Source organism: Orycteropus afer, unplaced genomic scaffold (genome assembly GCF_000298275.1).
Source record: "Orycteropus afer afer isolate SDZICR_OR568_19922 unplaced genomic scaffold, OryAfe1.0 scaffold00123, whole genome shotgun sequence".
Classification (NCBI taxonomy): domain Eukaryota; kingdom Metazoa; phylum Chordata; class Mammalia; order Tubulidentata; family Orycteropodidae; genus Orycteropus; species Orycteropus afer.
In genome coordinates, this window is record NW_006921710.1 from 7,213,597 (window position 1) to 7,230,890 (window position 17,294).

General features: G+C 40.3%; 1 protein-coding gene across 1 annotated transcript in view; it reads right to left on the reverse strand.

Moving 5' to 3' along the window:
- The window catches only part of RALGPS1 (Ral GEF with PH domain and SH3 binding motif 1), a 392,441-nt gene that overhangs the window by 60,881 nt on the left and 314,266 nt on the right, over nucleotides 1-17,294 (reverse strand). The window contains exon 8 of the mRNA XM_042781469.1: nucleotides 485-622. Coding sequence (XP_042637403.1) covers nucleotides 485-622 — 138 coding nt within the window. The remainder of the gene's footprint in view (nucleotides 1-484; nucleotides 623-17,294) is intronic.

Sequence of the window (17,294 nt, forward strand, 5' to 3'; positions counted from 1 at the left end):
CCCAATCTTCCTTCTGAGGAGTTGCTGGTGGATTTGAACCGCCAGCCTTCTGGATAGCAGTCAAATGCCTTAGGCACTATGCTGCCAGAGCTACAGAGGCTAGGAATTACAATACATATTTTTTGAGGGACACAGTATAATCTGTAACAACCAGGCACAGAGTAAGTTCTCAAACATAGCTGCTGAATGAATGAATAAATGACTTGATAGCTAAAGAGACCTGGGCTCTGCTACTCACTGTATGAAATTAGATATGTGACGGAACTGTTTTCAGCCTCAATTTTCTTACATTGGATGCGGAAATAATGTCTGGTTTGCATAATCTTTGTGAAGATTAAATCTTTGTGGAAAAGATCTAGCACATAGTTGATGCTCAAGAACTAACAAAGAACTAGCTGGTTTCTACATCTTTCTCATTGACAGGTGCTAGAACTCCAATTTCAACAATATAAGATTTGAGGATTCCAACACATAGGGTACTAACCGTAGCTGCAGGAAACTTGTAAATCAGCAATTATTCGGAGAATATTGTTCATCTGATTGGATCTTTGTTCATTTTCCATGATGCTGCCTGAGGCAGGATATGCGGAATCAATGTAGATTAAATCCAGAAGATAGATCCCTGAAATTAGAAAAGATATTTAATGATGGTTGGAGATCACCATTTATCAGAACAAAAGCGGACAAAGCAGCACTACTCTGCTGAAAGATACAAAGGGCGACTTACTTAACAGAAAACCGAGATAGGATTTGGACTTCAATTCTAATCCTGACTACTCATTTTTCACATAGACTGCTCAATTGTAGATCAAACATCTAAGCAACAAGTAACATGAAGCCTGGCAAGATTTTAGTATTTCTAGTTCTTACATTCTCACATTCTCCCACCTATAAGGGTTTTTACTTATAATCCAACAGAGAATGACAGGACAGGAAAGGGATGAATGCTTGTGTTTTTCACCAAGTGATAAAGATAGGTCTAAGGTGTCATATCCAGGAGACCATTCATTTGGACTGGATTCATTTTCTAATTTATTCACTTAGCTGTCTATCCATCTGTCTATTTGTCTCATCTATCAGGGTAAACACACACACACACACACACACACACACACCTCAACCAAAAATCATAAATTAACTGAGAGACAAAAGAAGAAATTAAAAGAGCAATAGTCTTGGGTCCAACACTTATTGGCTGTGTGGCTTTGAGCACGAGAGTTAATCTACTTAAGCCTCAGTTTCTGCAATTGTAAAATTGGGCTAATAATGGAAACTACTTCATTGTCAAGTAGATTAAATAAAACAGGGCTTACAAACTACTTAGTGCGGTACCTAGTACATGGTAGTTATGGGAAAAATAAAAAGTAGATGCTACTGCTACTAGCTGACTAATGTTCATGGAAGTCTTATTATGTACCTGGTACTTTTCTAGCACTATTACACTATGACCACTGCTACTACTATTACATGACCACCATCCCCCAACAACTACTGTACCACAAGACATGGAGCTAAAAGTAATCACCACACACTTGCTATGAATGGAAACAAAATTAGTTTTAGCCTTTCTAGCAGTCAGTAGGGAAAGGAAAACCTAATTAGTTCAACATCATGTTTGTGAAATAAAAATCGATCGATTATTTGAGACAGATGGTACAAAGTTTTAGAACTAAGACTAGATAGAGAATTCTCTTGAGGATTCCTAATAAGAAAGTAATACATGATGTAAAAACATTGCTATAACAACAAAAAATCTGATTTCCAGGTATTTTTATCAAAACCTGGGAAGTGAAACTTAATAATGGGACACGGAACCTCCAACTCTTGTCTTATGTTATGGGGAGGGAATTGCATGGTGTACATACTGTTTACTTTTTGATGCTGATAGAGATATGCAGATGTAAAGATTTTTTAAAATTTAAGAGACACCAATAATAGAAAAGAAACTAGATGGCAAACTCTCAAATTACTATAGGATCAAATAGGAATAAACAATCCAACAAAAGGTCAGAAAATAGAAAAAGGAAACACAGACAGCATAACAAAGAGGAACTGTATGTCTATACCATGGAATACTAACCAAAACCAACAACTAAACTCATTGCCATCGAGTTGATTCCAACTCAAAGAATCAGAGTAGAACTGCCCCAAAGGGTTTCCAAAGTTGTAATCTTTATGGAAGCAGATTGTTACTTTTTTTTTTTTTTTTCCCTGCAGAGCAGCTGGTAGGCTAGAAACTCCCATCATCTGGTTACAGCTGAGCATGTAACCACTCTGCCCCCAGGGATCCTTCATGGAATACTATTCAGCAATGAAAAGGAACAAACTATCCATACACACAAGAATGTGGATTAATCTTAAAGGCATTGTGCTGACTGAAAGAAGCTAATCTCAAAAGGAGACTGCATTTACATGATGTTTCTCTAAAGGGAAAAATCATAGAAATGGAGAGCAAATAAGTGATTGCCAGAGGTTAGGGATAGTGGAAGTGGGTGCAGTGACTATAAAAAGGTAGTACAAAGGAGATTTGACCTCAAAGTAGAATTGACCTTAATGATATGGATGGAGTAAGGCTTCAATGCTGATGGGGCACAACTCAAAATGAGAAGAAACAGCTACAACCATTAATAACTAGAATGTGGGATACACAAAGTATGACTCTAGGAAAATAGAGAGTCGTCAAAAATGAAATGAAATGCATAAAGATCTCTACCCTAGGCATTTGTGAGATGAAATGGACTATTATTGGCCATTTTGAATCAGATAAGCCTATGGTCTACTATGCCTGGAATAACAAAATGAAAAGAAATGGCATTTCATTTATTATCAAAAAGAACATTTCAAGATCTGTCATGAAGTAAAATGCTGTCAGTGATAGGATACTATCCACACACCTACAAGGAAGATCAGTTAATAAGACTATTTTATTCAAATTTATACAGCAACTACTAATGCCAAAGATGAAAAAATTAAAGATTTTTTACCAACTTCTGTAATTTGAAATTGATCAAACATGCAATTAAGATGCAATAATAATCACTGGTGATTGGAATGTGAAAGTTGGAAACAAAGAAGAAGGATTGGTAGTTGGAAAATATGGCCTTGGTGATAGAAAGGATGCCGGAGATCACATGATAGGACTCTGTAAGACAAACAACTTATTCTTTGCAAATACCTTTTTCAACAACACAAATATTGAGTACACACATGGACCTCACTGCATGGAATACACAGGAATCAAATCAACTACATCTATAGAAAGAGACAACAGAGAAGCTCAATATCATTGGTCAGGACAAGGCTGGGGCTGACTATGGAACAGACCACACTATGGAACGTGTACGCAAGTTCAAATTGAAGCTGAAGAAAACAAGTCCATGACAGCCAAAATAGGAGCTTAAGTATATCTCACTTGAATTTAGAAACCATTTCAAAAACAGATTTGATGCACTGAACACGAATGCCCAAAGACCAGACGAGCTGTGGGATGACATTAAGGACATCATACATGAAGAAAACAAAAGGTCATTAGACAGGAAAGAAAGAAAAGACCAAAATGGATGCCACAAGAGACAAGAAAACTTGCTCTTGAACACAGAATAGCTAAAGCAAGTGGAAGAAATAATCAAGTGATCAAGTAAAAGAACTGAACAGGAGGTTTCAAAGAGAAGCTCAAGAGGACAAAGTGAAGTATTATAATGAAATGTGCAAAGAGCTGGAGTTAGAAAACCAAAAGGGAAGAATACACTTAGCATTACTCAAGCTACAAGAATTGAAGAAAAAATTCAAGCCTCAAGTTGCAATATTGAAGGATTCTATGGGCAAAAGGTTGAACAACACAGGAAGCATAAAAAGAAGATGGAAGAAATACAGAGTCAATGGACCAAAAAGAACTGGGCGACATTCAAGCATCTGAGAAGGCAGAGTATGATCAAGAACTGACGGCACTGAAGGAAGAAGTCCACACTGCACTGAAGGCACCGGCTGAAAACAAGGCTCTTGGAACGGACAGATACCAGCTGAGACGTTTCAACCAATGGCTGCAACACCACAAGCACTCACGTATCTATGCCAAGAATTTGGAAGACAGGTACCTAGCCAACTGACAAGAAAAGGTTCATGTTTGTGCCCATTCAAAAAAAAAAAAGTGATCCAAAGAACACAGAAATTATCAAACAATATCATTAATATCACATGTAAGTAAAACTGTGCTGAAGATAATTGAAAAACAGTTGTAGCACACCAACAGGAAAGTGCCAGAAATTCAAGCTGATTCAGAAGAAGACATGGAACGAGGGATATCACTGCTGATGTGAGATGGATCTTGGCTGAAAGCAGAGAATACCAGAAAATGTTTATCCATGTTTTATTGACTATGCAAAAGCATGCAACTGTGTGGATCATAACAAATTACCGATAATATTGTGAAGAATGGGAATTACAGAACACTGACTTGTGCTCATGTGGAACATGTACATAGCCCAAGAGGCAGCTGTTTGAAAAGATCAAGGGGATACTGTGTGGTTTAAGATCAGGAAAGATGTGTGTCAGGGTAGTGTCCTTTCATTATACTTAATCTGTCCACTTAGCAAATAATCTAAGAAGCTGGACCTCATGCAGAATAATGTGGCATCAGGACTGGAGAACAACTCATTAACAACGTGTGATATGCAGATGACATAACCTTGCTTGCTGAAAGTGAAGAAGACTTGAAGCACTTACTAATGAAGATAAAAGCCTTCCATATGGATTACGCCTAACATAAAGAGAACAAAAATCCTCATACACACTATGGAAAAAGACCAGGTTTGCTGGTCTGATAGAGCCTGGTGAAACCCTTGAGACTACGGCCCCTGGCTGCCCTTCAGGTCTGGAATTGAACTCATTCCTGTGGCTTCCAGTCAAATAAAAGACTGAACATTTACATCAGGTAGATACAGTCCTTGCAGAGATCAATCATGGGAGAACAGAAGGGCAGTGTATGCACAGGGAAACTGTTCAGGGGGAAGAAGTGCATAGGAAGGAAGGACACAGGGAAGAGGTGGCTATGGGGAAGAAGTGGGAAAAGAGCTGTTATACTGTGGGTCAATGTCATGAGACAAAATGTGTATGAACTGCTGCATGGAAAATGGATTTGCTCTGTAAACTTTCACCCAAATCACAATAACAATTTTTAAAAACAAGAAAAAAAAAAATCCTCACAACTGGATGAATGAGCAACATCCTGATAAATGGAGACAAAAGTGAAGTTGTCAAGGATTTCATTTTCCTTGGATTCACAGTCAACACCCACGAAAGCAGCAGTCAAAAAGTCAAAAGATGGACTCTATCAGGCAAATCTGTTGCAAAAGATCTTTTCAACATGTCAAAAAGCAAAGATGCCACTTTGAGGACTAAGTTGCACTCACCCCATGTACATAAAAAGATGGACAATGAATAAGGAAGATCAAAGAAGAATTGTTGCCTTTGAATTACAGCACTAGTGAAGAGTACCGAATATACCATGGACTGCCAGAAGAACAAACAAATCTGTCTTGGAAGAAAGAAGTACAGCCAGAGTCAGAATGCTCCTTAGAAAAGAGGATCATACGACTTTGTGCCATGACCTTTGAACACGTTATTAGGGGGGACCAGTCCTTGTAGAAGGACATCATGCTTGGTAAAGTAGATGGTCAGTGGAGAAGAGGAAGACTCTCAATGAGATGGAGTGACACAGCATTTGCCACAATGGGCTCAAACATGCACTGACCAGAGGAGGAGGTGAGGACGGTGCAGGACCAGGCAGTGTTCCAATCTGTCGTACACAGGGTCACTATGAGTCAGAAACAACTTGACGACACCTAACAACAACAAAGGCGATCTGTATGGTGATGGGATAGTTTTGAATCTTTATTACTGTGGTGTTTATACCAATTTACACATGTGGCAAAATAACACGTATCTATAAACACACATTACACCAACGTCAATTTTCTGGTTTTGATATTGTACTATAGTTAAATAAGATACAACCATTAGAGGAGCCTGAGTGAAGGATATAAAGGACTTCTCTGAACTGTTTTTGCAACCTCTTATAAATCTGTAATTATTTCAAAGTAAAAAGTTCAAAACAAAATAAAGGACCATAATATATCAGTGATCAAAATAAATGTGAATGAATTAAATGTCTATAACAAAAACAAGAGACTCTCAGATTAGGTAAAAATCAAATTAAGGCTACTTTTTTTTCTTTCAATTTTTATCGTTATTTGGGGAAAGTTTACAGAGCAAATTTATTTCCCATATAGCACTTCACACACATTTTGTTTCATGACATTGACTGCAATCCCCACAATGTAACAGCTCTCTTCTTACTTCCTCCCTATAGTTACCTCTTCCCTGTGTCCTCCTTTCCTATGCATTTCTGCCCCCAGAGCTATCTCCTTGAGCAAATACTGCACTTCTGTTCTCCCACGATATAAGGCTATGTAATTCTAACAAAAGGGTTGAAAATAAAGAAAGAAAGACTGAGGAGGAGGAGACAAGCAAAAAGAAAGCAGCAGTGATGTAAAGCAAAACTGTAGGCAGGAAACTCTGAACAAGATAAAGAGAAGTGGTGGATATTAAGGAAAAGTATAGTCGACTGAGAATATCAAATAATTATAAACTTGTGTATGATGCAACATTGCATCAAAATACTCAAAGCAAAAAAACTGGTAGAAATGCAAAGTGAATTCAATAAAGCCACAATCACAGAGAGAGATCTGGGCATATCTCTTCCAGAATCTGACAGATAAATAAATAGATACTAAGAGCTCTGGTAGCATAGTGGCTAAGGCACTTGACTGCTATCCAGAAGGCTGGCGGTTCAAACCCACCAGCCACTCCTTGGAAGGAAGATGCGGCAATCTACTTCCGTAGTGATACTGCCTTGGAAACCCAAGGAGGGGTCGCTATGAGTCGGGTCCAACTTGACGGCACATAACAACAACAACAACAAAATTAACACAAGCTTGGTTTTATACAAATAAAAATATATTTATTTTCTAATGTCCATGGAATGCTTACAAAAATTGATTACATATTAAATTGTAAAGAAAAGCTCAATAAGTTCCATATTATCCACATTCTTTGACCTTACTACAATACATCTAGGATTTAACAAGAAAAAAAAAATCCAACCATTTGCAAAGCACACACACATTCATAAGCAAATTTTAGGCCAAAGAAAAAACAAATAAACTAAAATAAAAAAGTCTATTTGAAGACAATGATAGTGAGAACATTACATATCAAGACTATGGGATCTGACCAACGTGGGAATCAGAGGAAACTTTATAGCCTCCAGTGTTTACCATTAAAAAACTAAGAATTATTAAAAACATTATAATTAACCAAACCCACTGTCATCGAGTAGATTCTGACTCATAGTGACCCCCACTGGCTTTCCAAGGCTATAAATCTTTATGGAAGCAAATTGCCTCATCTTCCTTGTCCAGAGCAGCTGGTGGATTTGAACTGCTGACCTTTGGTGAGCAGCTGAATACCTTACCCACTATGCCACCAGAGCCCCTGTATAATTAACCAGGTACTTAATATAAAAGTTGTGGGGTTTATTGAATGGATCTACAAGTCCTGCACTAAAAGTTACACATTTATTATCGTATTTATCCTTGCAACAACCCATTTTATAGAAGAGGAAAAGGAAGCTCGGGATATTCAAGTTTGCACACTAACTCTTTGGAAGTCATACAGCTGGCAGATGATGGAGACAGACATTGAACTCAAGCATGTGCACTCCAGAGTACATGACTCCTGCCATCACAGTGGACTATGGTGCTGGATACCATGAGTCACTCGTCTGCTTTTTAAATAGCTACACAATTGTTACGGGAAACCATTAAATCACAGAAACATATGCTAGTACTTCTCATAGGAGCCATTTCCTTTTCCTTTCTTTCTGGTGGTGTCATTTTCCCAAAAGTTTAACAATTAGAAATAATTTCCTTTGTATATAGGCTCCAGTTTTGGTAGGTTTAAATCTACAGATTTATTCTTTGCCTTGTCCTTGTCTCCTCTCCCATCTTAAGACTCTTACTCAGTGGCTTCCCCAATGATTCATTACCCATGACCACTTCAGTCACAACAAAAAATATCCTCCAGTGCTGAGCACAAGGTGAGGGGATATGGGACATGAGCCAGTTTTATTCCAGACACAGCGTGCAGTGTGCTGACTCAGGGTGGCCGAGTGAAAGAGGAGCCAAGGGAGTACAGAACTGAAGAGGCAGGAGAAGGGGAGAAGGACGGAACTGCTGCCTCCCGAGTTTCTAATGTGAGTCAGGCATTTTACCCATCTTATGTGATCCTTTGAAGAATGAGGAGAAAACGAAAGCTCAGAGAGATTAAGACATCTGCCCAAGGCCTCACAGCCTAGCATTTGAGATGCTAGGATTTGAAGCCAGGTCTATCTGGCTGCAGTGCTTATGTTTCTGCCCATTGGACCACCAGTCTTCAGAAACATAATAGAGAATTTCCTTTCCTTAAGTAACACCTTCAAATGAAGGCTTGCCCTGTGTGGCTCTGTAAGGATGGGTGCCAGCTCCTCTGCTTCCCTCAGGTCTCTAGAGGAGGACTCCTGGCAGAGGAATCCTGAGTAGTGCTCTGCAAACAGAGGGCTGAAGAAGCTTGCTCTCGAAGGGGCCAGCACACCATTTCCACAGACTGTCCCAATACCCCCACTTGCATCCTGAGGTACAGGGAACTGACTATTTCATACAAGAGTAAATTCCACTGTCAATCTGTTCATCAGTCCCCTGTACAAAAAATGCAGACTCCAACATCTGTCTACTCACCAGGACCTGAGAGCAGAAGCCAAGGCCAAGACATGCTAAGACTGGGTGGTCCTTCCAAAGAAGGCCTCCTGGCTCTGGTGACTTGGGGAGACCTTGAACCTCAAGAGAACCTCCAAATCAATAGCCTTCACTTCCCACAATAAAAATGGCTCCAAAAGCAGCAAATCTTCTACAGTTAACATTGTACAAATCCACAGAAGTGTTTCCAGTATCATGTTAGCCCATAAGTTTAAAGATTTAAAAGTATAAACTGTAATGACATAAGAATAGCTACCTCCAGCTGCACTGTGCCGAGTGCTGTGCTAAGCCTTAGATATATGTTTAGCACTTGTCACAACTTCAATTGTGTCATTTCTGTACTTAATATCTGACTTCTCCATCAGACTTAAAATCCCTGACAGCAGGAACTATGTCTTTGCTTCATGATGTGAACTGCCAGCATTTAGAACAGAGCACACAGGAACTGCTTGGCAAACATGAGTTGAAAGAAGGAATCTATGAATAGAGGCATATTTTATTTAATCCATACAATAACCTTATGAAGCACATACCATTACCCTCATGTGATAGCTGAAGAAAGAACACCAAGAGACAGGTGGGGATGATAATAGCACTGGGCAATCCTACTTCCGTAGTGATACTGCCTCGGAAACCCAAGGAGGGGGTCGCTATGAGTCGGGGCTGACTCAACGGCACATAACAACAACAACAACAACATAGTGACAGGTCATAAACTCAGAACTTTGACCAGATTATTGATTAGTAACAAAACCACAGTTGTCAGGGAGATATTATCCTCATTTTTCCAAAGGAAGAAACTAAAGTTAAGAGAGGTTGCATCCGATGGGTCTGTCCTTGTCCAGAGCAAAGAAGAATGAAGAAAACCAAAATTCATGGAAATAATTAGTCCTAGCAACTGGTACACCATCTGATCTGCAGCCTGTACAACTATGAGACCAGAAGAACTAGATGGTGCCCGGCTACCACTGTCATCCACTTGGAAGGGGATCTATGTAGGAGACCCTTGATAGAGAGGGAGAACAATCATTTGGAGGAAAAAAAAAAAAGAGAGAGGTTGCATCACTTGTCAGAATCACACAGCTGGGAAGTGGTAGAGGCAACTTTTGAATGGAGGTCTGTTCAGGGTGCCAGGTTGTCAGTCCTTTCACCCCAGTCAGATTCTCTGGTGTCTGGAAGCTGGTAAGGTGAGAGGAAGGCATAGCTGAACCCAGGGGTCACAGGCTATGGCCTCACTGCTTGATTTCTTCTCTGGGGTCACCACTCTTACAAGGATTCATTATACTGCTGCCACCTTCCCCTGCTACATCAGTGACTCCCTCCCTACCATCTCCCTCATACCCTGTTGTGGCATATCCATCCTGGGTCTCATCTTTAGTAGCCCAACCAGGCCTGAGAGCCCTGCGAATTCTGCCACATGACAAGCAGCTGTGGTGTAAGTAGGAGAATGTGGGGCTTGGAGCCAGGAGTCTTGAAACTCTGGCTCTGTCACTTACCAGCTGGGTAGTCTCAACAAGCTTTTTCAGCCCCTGGTACCTCAGTTTCTTTGTCTCTGAAATGGGGTTAATGACAATGGTTGTGAGGAACTCCTAGCCCAGGGCCTTGACCACTGAGCACCCCCAAAACTAAACTGACCCTGAGCTGGCTCCATCGTGAGGCTCCACTCAAGAGCAGCATCAAGACACCCATGGGAGGGATGTACCCAGCTGGGTATGCTGTAACCATGGATGGCGCCCAGATGCTGACCACACAGTGGCCACCCACCTCAGCCAGGCCAACACTGGGAGATTCCGTCTGGATTCGGACAGCACAGCTGGGACATCTCAGCTCCTTTTCTTTCTTATACAGAAGTCACTGCAGCAGATGACACTGTGCTGTTGGCCTTGTTAAGATTGACGGATAGTAATTGGACCAGTGACTGGCCCTGGCTGCCTTGGGGCTGAACAGTGCCAGGGACTGGGGCTAGACTGGGAGGTACAGACACGTTGGATTAAACAACCATAGCAGTAACAGCTGCTGTCTGCTTTGGGGAAGGCTGGACAATGCTGGTACCACAGTATCCTCACAGCAACTCTGCACAGCAGGTACTCTCACTCCCCTTATTTTACAGATTAGGAAACCAAAGCTCAGAGAGGAAAAGTGACTTATCCAAGATCACACAGCCTTCAAGTAGGGGAATCAGGATTTTAATACAGGCCTGTCTGAGGGCAAAGACTTGGGGCAGAGGGCAATGCTGGGGGCTGAGTAATGGGATCTGGGGGCTCAGAGTCATAGGCTAGCACATGGACAAGAATCCCAGACACAGAGTTGGGGTATAAAGACCCTTGTTGTGGCCTGTCTCTCTGAGGATTCAGCTGGCAGGCAGCATCTGCCCTGAAGCTGTGTCTGCCTGTTGACTGGACCTCCTCTGAGATGTACAGCTACCTAGACCATGCTTCTGCTCTATCCTTCCATACCCCACACACGGCCTGGTGATACTGATGTGGCTACAATGTGAGTGCCAACCAGACTGCATGGTGGGAGAGACCCACAGGGCCAGGAGGGAGCAGCCCTCAGCTCATTCTGCTATGGGAGTCCTCCACAGCCAAGCTGGCCCCAACACCAGGGGCATGTGCCAAACCTTCTTCCTGACAGTGAATCCAGGCCCCCCACCAGGGATGTCCACAAAATGTTCCAGCCCCCAGGAGGGAATGCTAGGCTGACAAAGGGGGTGCTCTCCTAAACAGACACCTTCTCTGAAGTTGAGGGACATCCATGCTCGGTGGCGTAGAGCCCACTTGAAGCTGGGCGCTCACAGACTCCCAGAGCCAGAGCCCGCGTTGGCACCCGGGCTTTGCCACAAGCCCAGAGACTCACTGGTCTCTTGTTCCTCCCATCGCCACCCCGTCTCACTTCTACCCCGAGTCTGGTTTTGGTTTTTCTCACACAGCTATCTATTTAATAAGGAAAATTCTGCTGTGTTGAGGGGAAAAACCCTCCACAGCATAAAAATGTGCCACATTTCCAACTTACGCTTTCCATTTTTTTCTCTCTCTCTTTTAAAATTTGAGATGAAAGACTTTTTTCCATGTTCTCCTTTTCTGCCTTAAAAAGATCATTTTCAAATTTCAGAAATGAGGAGTGCTGGCACTCAGAACTATACTTAAACTGTCCTGATAAATTCCAAATGAAATAACAGAGCAGTAGCTCATTAGGGTTTGTCTTTTTTTTTTTTTTTTAATGAAAGCACAAAGCAATTCCATTTATTGCAGAATGAGATCTCAGCAGGCGGATCAGGCTCCCTGTCAAATGGAGAAGACTGAGTATTAATAAGTGCCTGCTAATCAGTATCAATCATACAAACTTAGACTTCAGAGCAAATTCTTATGTAAAAATCTATTGGAAGCTCACCATCACTGAGACAAAGATTTCCTAGGTCTGCAGAAATGGGAGACTCAGAAAGTCAGTCACGTGTCAGGTGGTCAGAGACACCATGCTTCTTGGATGAGCACATGGCCTTGTTTATTTTTTGGTTGTTGAGGCTCAGGAATCATAAAAGCATGTGGGCAATATCCTATACCCCGGACAGAATCCTGAGGTTCAGGGGTGCCAAATCTGCTCCTGGCTCCCTGAGACAAAATGAATACACAATTACAGATCCTTTCATGACAGAGGGATTACCTGGGTAACCTACAGATGCAGTGGGAGTAACTTATTGTTTGCAAATGCTTTCCCAGAGAGTTATGGCACCATATTGCACGGCCAGAGTCTTGGTCAGCAGCAAGGAAGGGAGTGAGGAGAGGGCATTAATGTAGTGGTTATTATTGGAATTGTTTAGTGTTGGTCTTTATGCTAAATATATAACACATACTATCTCATTTAATTCTTCACAATTCTATTGGCAGTAGAAAAGAAAGGGACACTTTTGTCTGCCTAACATGGTCTCCTTATTCTTTTGGAAGTACTCCTTGATTTTCCTCAATGGGAAAGTGCACCTCTCACATTCATAGTCCATGAGGTTTGCCCCAAGGGTGAAAATGAAATTTTTAAATTAACCATTTGTGGGGGGAACTCATCAAATAAATCAGAGATGAAAGAAGAAATAAAAAGTATAATCACAATCTACACATAGAGTGCAGTCAAAGCTATATACCTCTACTCAAGAGAAAAATCCAGGGCTTAAACTGGTTTTTCCCAGTTTAGTCATGGCCAATGCAGCAACATCAGAATAGACCCTAATTTGTAAAATGTGTTTGTACCAGAACGATAACTGAAGTGGGAAACTTAATCTTTCTCTTAGAAAACAAGGGCAACATGCACATTGCATAGCAACCAGATCTCTTGATTGGCAGAATTAGAAACAATGGTGTCCCACTCAAAGATGATGAATGATGCACCACTTTGAAAGTGTGTTGCTCTCCATAGTCCTGGACGTAATCCAGTCTCCCACATCGGGCTTCCGAAAGGGCTCACTATGCCTCTTCTGAGTCTCCCATTCCAGGGCTTCAACCTGTAATTGTTGCCAAACCGGTTATCATCTCAGTACATTTTATAAATAAGGGTCTTTCTTATTTTGCTGTGTTGGCCATGACTGAACCAGTTTGCTTTGAAGCCCTCAGAAAATTCATAGCCTCAAATATTTGTATTAATAACTTAAAAAATAGAAAATAAATGGACTACTATAAGAGCAAAAGAAAGTAGGAGAAAACAATTAAAATATATAAAAGTAGAAATAATGAATTAAGAAAGTAAAATATCCTGCAGATAAAATATAAAATAGAAGACTGGTTCTTTGAAAAAGTTGTAAGGCAGAAAACCCTTTGGTATGTATGTACAAGAAAAACAAGCAAATAACAAACAAACAAAAAAATCCCCCAGAGGAGTACAGTATCAGGGATGAAAGAGAGGGCATGATCCCTGCTCTGGAGATATTAAAATAATAGGATTTTTATGCCAGCATTTTGAAAATTGAGGTGAAATTTTGCTTAGTAGGAAAACTATCTTCTCAAAACTGTCCCAGAAGAGACAAAAATTCAACTTACCAATAAAGAGAGAAAAATATTAACTATATTGAGAAATATACTACAATTAAAAAGTAAAATATCCAGATGGCTTTATGGAACTCACTCATAAAAACTTAAAAGAAAAAAACGAATGCTATTTAAATTGTTCCACACCATAGAAAAAGTCAGAAATATTTTCAATTCTTTTTATAACTCTATCATAACTACTATACCAAAACCTGACAGAGATGATACTAAAAAGAGAGAGAGAGAGAGCAATCAATCTCATCAAGGAATAAGATTCCATCAAGTTCACAGATTCCAAATAAAATATCAGCAAATAAAACTCATCAGTGTTTGAAAAGAATAGTATTAGCAAATTCAAGCAGCAACATATTAAGAGAATAACAAACTAAATAGGTTTATTACAGAAGTACAATGATATTTTAACATATGATCTTGAGAGAGGCTGAAAAGTTATTAATAACTTCAATATCCATTCCTGATAAAGCACTGAGCTAAAACAGAAAACTTCCTTAATATGATAAAGACTGCAAATTAAAAAATAAAAACAAACAATGTACTTAATATTGGAATCCTTTAAATAGGACCAAGTCAAGAATACCCGCTGTGGTAGTTCAGTTTGTGTGTCAACCTGGCTAGGCCTGGTTGACTGGGGCTGGCAGCTGGATGTAGTATTTCCCGTGATAAGACTGGTAATCAACTCCATGGTGGAATCTACTGTGAGCAGCTGAGAAGCTGCCTTAGGGAATGTGGTCTGTTTCCTGTATATAAGCAGAAGACTTGGGGAATGGTCTCTAGCTTATGGCATGCTTGGACCCTGCGTGTGGCCGTGTCATTGCTCAGCAGCCTGCTATGCTCTGCTGACCTGGAGACTTACAATGGACTTAAATTAATGGCCTGCCATGTGGTTTTGTAACATTGGGACTATGCCTTTTTACTTGTCAACCTTGGCCTTGGCAGCCTCAGCAGCCAGCAGCTGTCTGAGTGAAGAAAAACCTCTAGCTTCAGTGGGCTGGGAGCTGGAAGCAGAGCTGAAGCCCAAGGCTGAGGGGCTTTCACCCAGCCCCTAGTGCTTGGCACTGTGAACTTGGATTTAAAGTCTCCAAATTGTAAGAATAAACTCCTGTTTGTTTAAGCCATCTCATTTGTGGTATATATTCCTGTCAGAGTGGCACTAGGGAACCGAACACTTGCCATAACTGTTATCATTTAACACTGTTCCGTATGCACAAGCCAATGCAATAAGACAAGAGAAAGAAATGTGGTATATATACTTAAAACATACATATAACATTATTATTTACATATGATATGATTAATTATGTTTATAGTTATATCATTAACAATCTAGGATAATCATTTAAAATAACAAAATTAGATTTAAAATATATATATATATATATATATATATATAAAACTATATATATATATATATATAAAAATCAACAACTATATATATATATATATATATATATAAAATATATATATATAAATCAACAGTATTCCTGAAAACCTGCAATTATTAACTAGAAAATGTAATGGGGGTTGGGTAGTTAAGGCTGTGTGTCACCTTGGCTGGGCTGTGGTTTTGAGTGGCTGTAAACTGAATGTAGTTATTCCCTGTGACAAGATTGGTAATCAACTCCATGGTGGAATCTTCTGTGTGCAGCTGAGTAACTGCCTTCAGGGTGTGGCCTGCTTCCAGTATGTAAGGAGAAGTTTTGAGAAAGGTCTCTAGTTTTTGGCACATCTAGATGCTGCATTTGGCCGAGTCTGCATCTCAGTGGGCTGCCAATCTTTGGATTGTTCCTGGACTTGAACTAATGGTCTGCCATGTTGTCTGCTAATCTTGGGACTGTGCCATTTTACTTGTCAATCTTGGGTTCATCAGCCTCAGCAGCCAGTAGCTGTGTGAGCCAGAAAAAGCCTCCAGTTCTAGTGGGCCTGGGACAGGAGGCAGAGCTGAAGCCCAAGATCAAGGGGCCTTCATCCAGCCCCTAGAGCTGGTACTTTGAACTTAGATGTCCAGCCTCCTAAACTGTAAGAGAAGAAATCCCTGCTTGTTAAAGCCATCAACTTGTGGTATTTCTATTATAGCAGTGCTAGAGAGCCAAAACGGGGGTGGAGTTAGGATGATGAATTAGCTAGACACTCCATGTCTTCCCTCTACAACAAAGACCTGAGAAACCAAGTGAAACAGATACAGATGATAATCTTGAAATGCTGAGCTTCAAACTAAAGGATAAAGAGGTAGATTAAACAACTGGAAGAAGAAACTGAATGAAAGCAGCTAGCTCAGCACAGCACAGTCATTTTGAGTCACAGAAAGACAACTTCATGGGATCCCCAATAAGAAAGAGACACAGTGTGGACAAATCCAGAGAGAAGCAAGATGGGGGCAGCAACCCATGAGCACATTACCCAGCGACACCTACACCTGCCACACTGCTGGATTGACAAGAGATGGCAACACCCACCCATCCTGCCCTCAACTGTTCCACATGACCAGTGAACAGAGATTTGCACCCACACTCCTACCCACTACGTCAAATCCACATGGAGACAGGTGGAGAGTGCCCCAGTGCAGCCAAGCTAGTGACCAGAGAAGTGCACCCATTCCACCCACACAGATACATCCAAACAAAACAGAGAGTCAGGATGAAGCAAACCAATATACAATCAACAAATAAATAATACCACAACGTCTCAGACACAACAAACAATTTCATATCACAGACAAAAAACTGAACAAGCAAGTGACAAAAGTACAGGGCCAGGAAACCTTCCAGAGGGAAAAGTTGGTAATGGAATTTCCTGATAAATAATTCAAAAGAATTAAATTTAGGACCTTTCAACAGATTTAAGAAAGAGTTTAAGAAAAACAAAGACAACACCAAGGAAATCACAGACAAAATAAAACACAAACAAAACTCAAGAATAATTCAGAAAAAAATACAAGAACAAATTGACAATATACATAGATAAAGAGAAACCACACAAGAAGAGCAACTATAAATTCAGAAGATTATCTATTATCAGGAATAGACAATGCATTTGAAGAACAAAGTAGAGTTGAATTAATGGAGGACAGAATCAGCAAAACTGAAGACAAATCCCTTAATATTAATATGTTAAAAGAACAATCAGAAAAAAATAAGGAAGAAAAATATAGAAAGTCTTAAGATTTATGTGGGACACCATCAAGGGGAATGTTGTTGTTGTTGTTGTTAGGTGCTGTCAAGTCAGTTCCAACTCATGTACAACAGAACAAACACTGCTGGTCCTATGGCATCCTTACAATCTTTGCCATGCTTGAGCCCATTGTTTTAGCCACTGTGTCAATCCAAACATGATATCCTTCTCCAGGGAATGGTCCCTTTTGACCACATCACCTAAATAGGTGAGATGAAGTCTGGCCATTGCTGATTTTTTTTTTTTT